This window comes from Trichinella spiralis (assembly GCF_000181795.1).
Source record: "Trichinella spiralis strain ISS 195 chromosome Unknown Scfld2939, whole genome shotgun sequence".
NCBI classification, from domain to species: Eukaryota; Metazoa; Nematoda; class Enoplea; order Trichinellida; family Trichinellidae; genus Trichinella; species Trichinella spiralis.
In genome coordinates, this window is record NW_003529878.1 from 1 (window position 1) to 1,015 (window position 1,015).

At 44.1% G+C, this 1,015-nt stretch overlaps 1 protein-coding gene across 1 annotated transcript; it reads left to right on the forward strand.

Annotated features, from left to right (window-relative positions):
- Positions 1–233: 233 nt before the first annotated feature.
- Tsp_14814 (hypothetical protein) lies at positions 234–844 on the forward strand. Its single transcript, XM_003368177.1, has 3 exons — positions 234–338; positions 386–529; positions 722–844. The coding sequence occupies exons 1-3, from the start codon at positions 234–236 to the stop codon at positions 842–844; spliced, it is 372 nt and encodes a 123-aa protein (XP_003368225.1).
- Positions 845–1,015: the final 171 nt, after the last annotated feature.

The window sequence follows — 1,015 nt, forward strand, 5'->3', positions numbered from 1 at the left end:
TTGGTTGTCCAGACCTGAAGAATTTCTCGTGCTTCAAAGTATTTGCAAATAACAGTGATTCGTCATCGGCCGCTATTTGCTTGGGGATGTAGCCTGTAAATGTTCTATTCAGCGTGGTGAGGCAACCGAGTGAAGAGCGCTGAGTAGCAGAGCGGTACAAAGCGGCGCGGAGGTGTCGAAACGAATGGCAAAGACAAAGACAGCAGGCTGGGCGTAATGGTGGATAGGAGTAAATGTTGGAAAGAGTGTCAACAAAGGCTCGTCGACGTGTTGCACCGGTACAGGCACGTCATCTTTCTGAACGAAGATTATCTAGGGCGGACGGATGTGGATGGGTGGTAGATTTTGGAACCACCTTTTCATGCAAGACTTTGAATCTGTGCAGAATTCAGCCCTCAGATTACATTTCTGGGATATATTGGATATTGTTAAAAAACACTTTCATTTGAGCCTGAGAATCCAGATTAGCTACCATAACCCAGAAGTTTGGCAATGTGTGACGTCAGAGTTTCGATGTGTACGCATTATGGTGTGTGAGCGACGCGATTAGTGCGTGTGGTTTTGTTTGCTCGTGATCATTGAATTGTTGTCCAGAAGCGGAAGCGCAGTGTTGTCCTTCGCAAAGATTCAACACACATGAAATTGGACTCCGAGAAGCACGGCATTACATAGCCACTTCAGCTATGATATTAGTACTCTAGCAACAACATTTTGATTGCAGTTTGAACTGCCAGGACTACCGGAAGCGCAGTGTTGTCCTTCGCAAAGATTCACCACACTTAAAGGTGATCTCCTAGAAGCAAATATATATATGGCCGCTTCGCCTATGATATTAGTACTCTAGTGACAACATTTGATTGCTTTTCGAACTGCCTGAACTACCTTAGGCTCAGGGTAGACTTTCGCTTACATTCACTACATTTAAAGGTGATCTCCTAGCATGTATGCATTATGAAATCTCCTCCGTATATGTTCTAGTACACGATTTCAACAATCGAATGTAGTTTTGAACTGT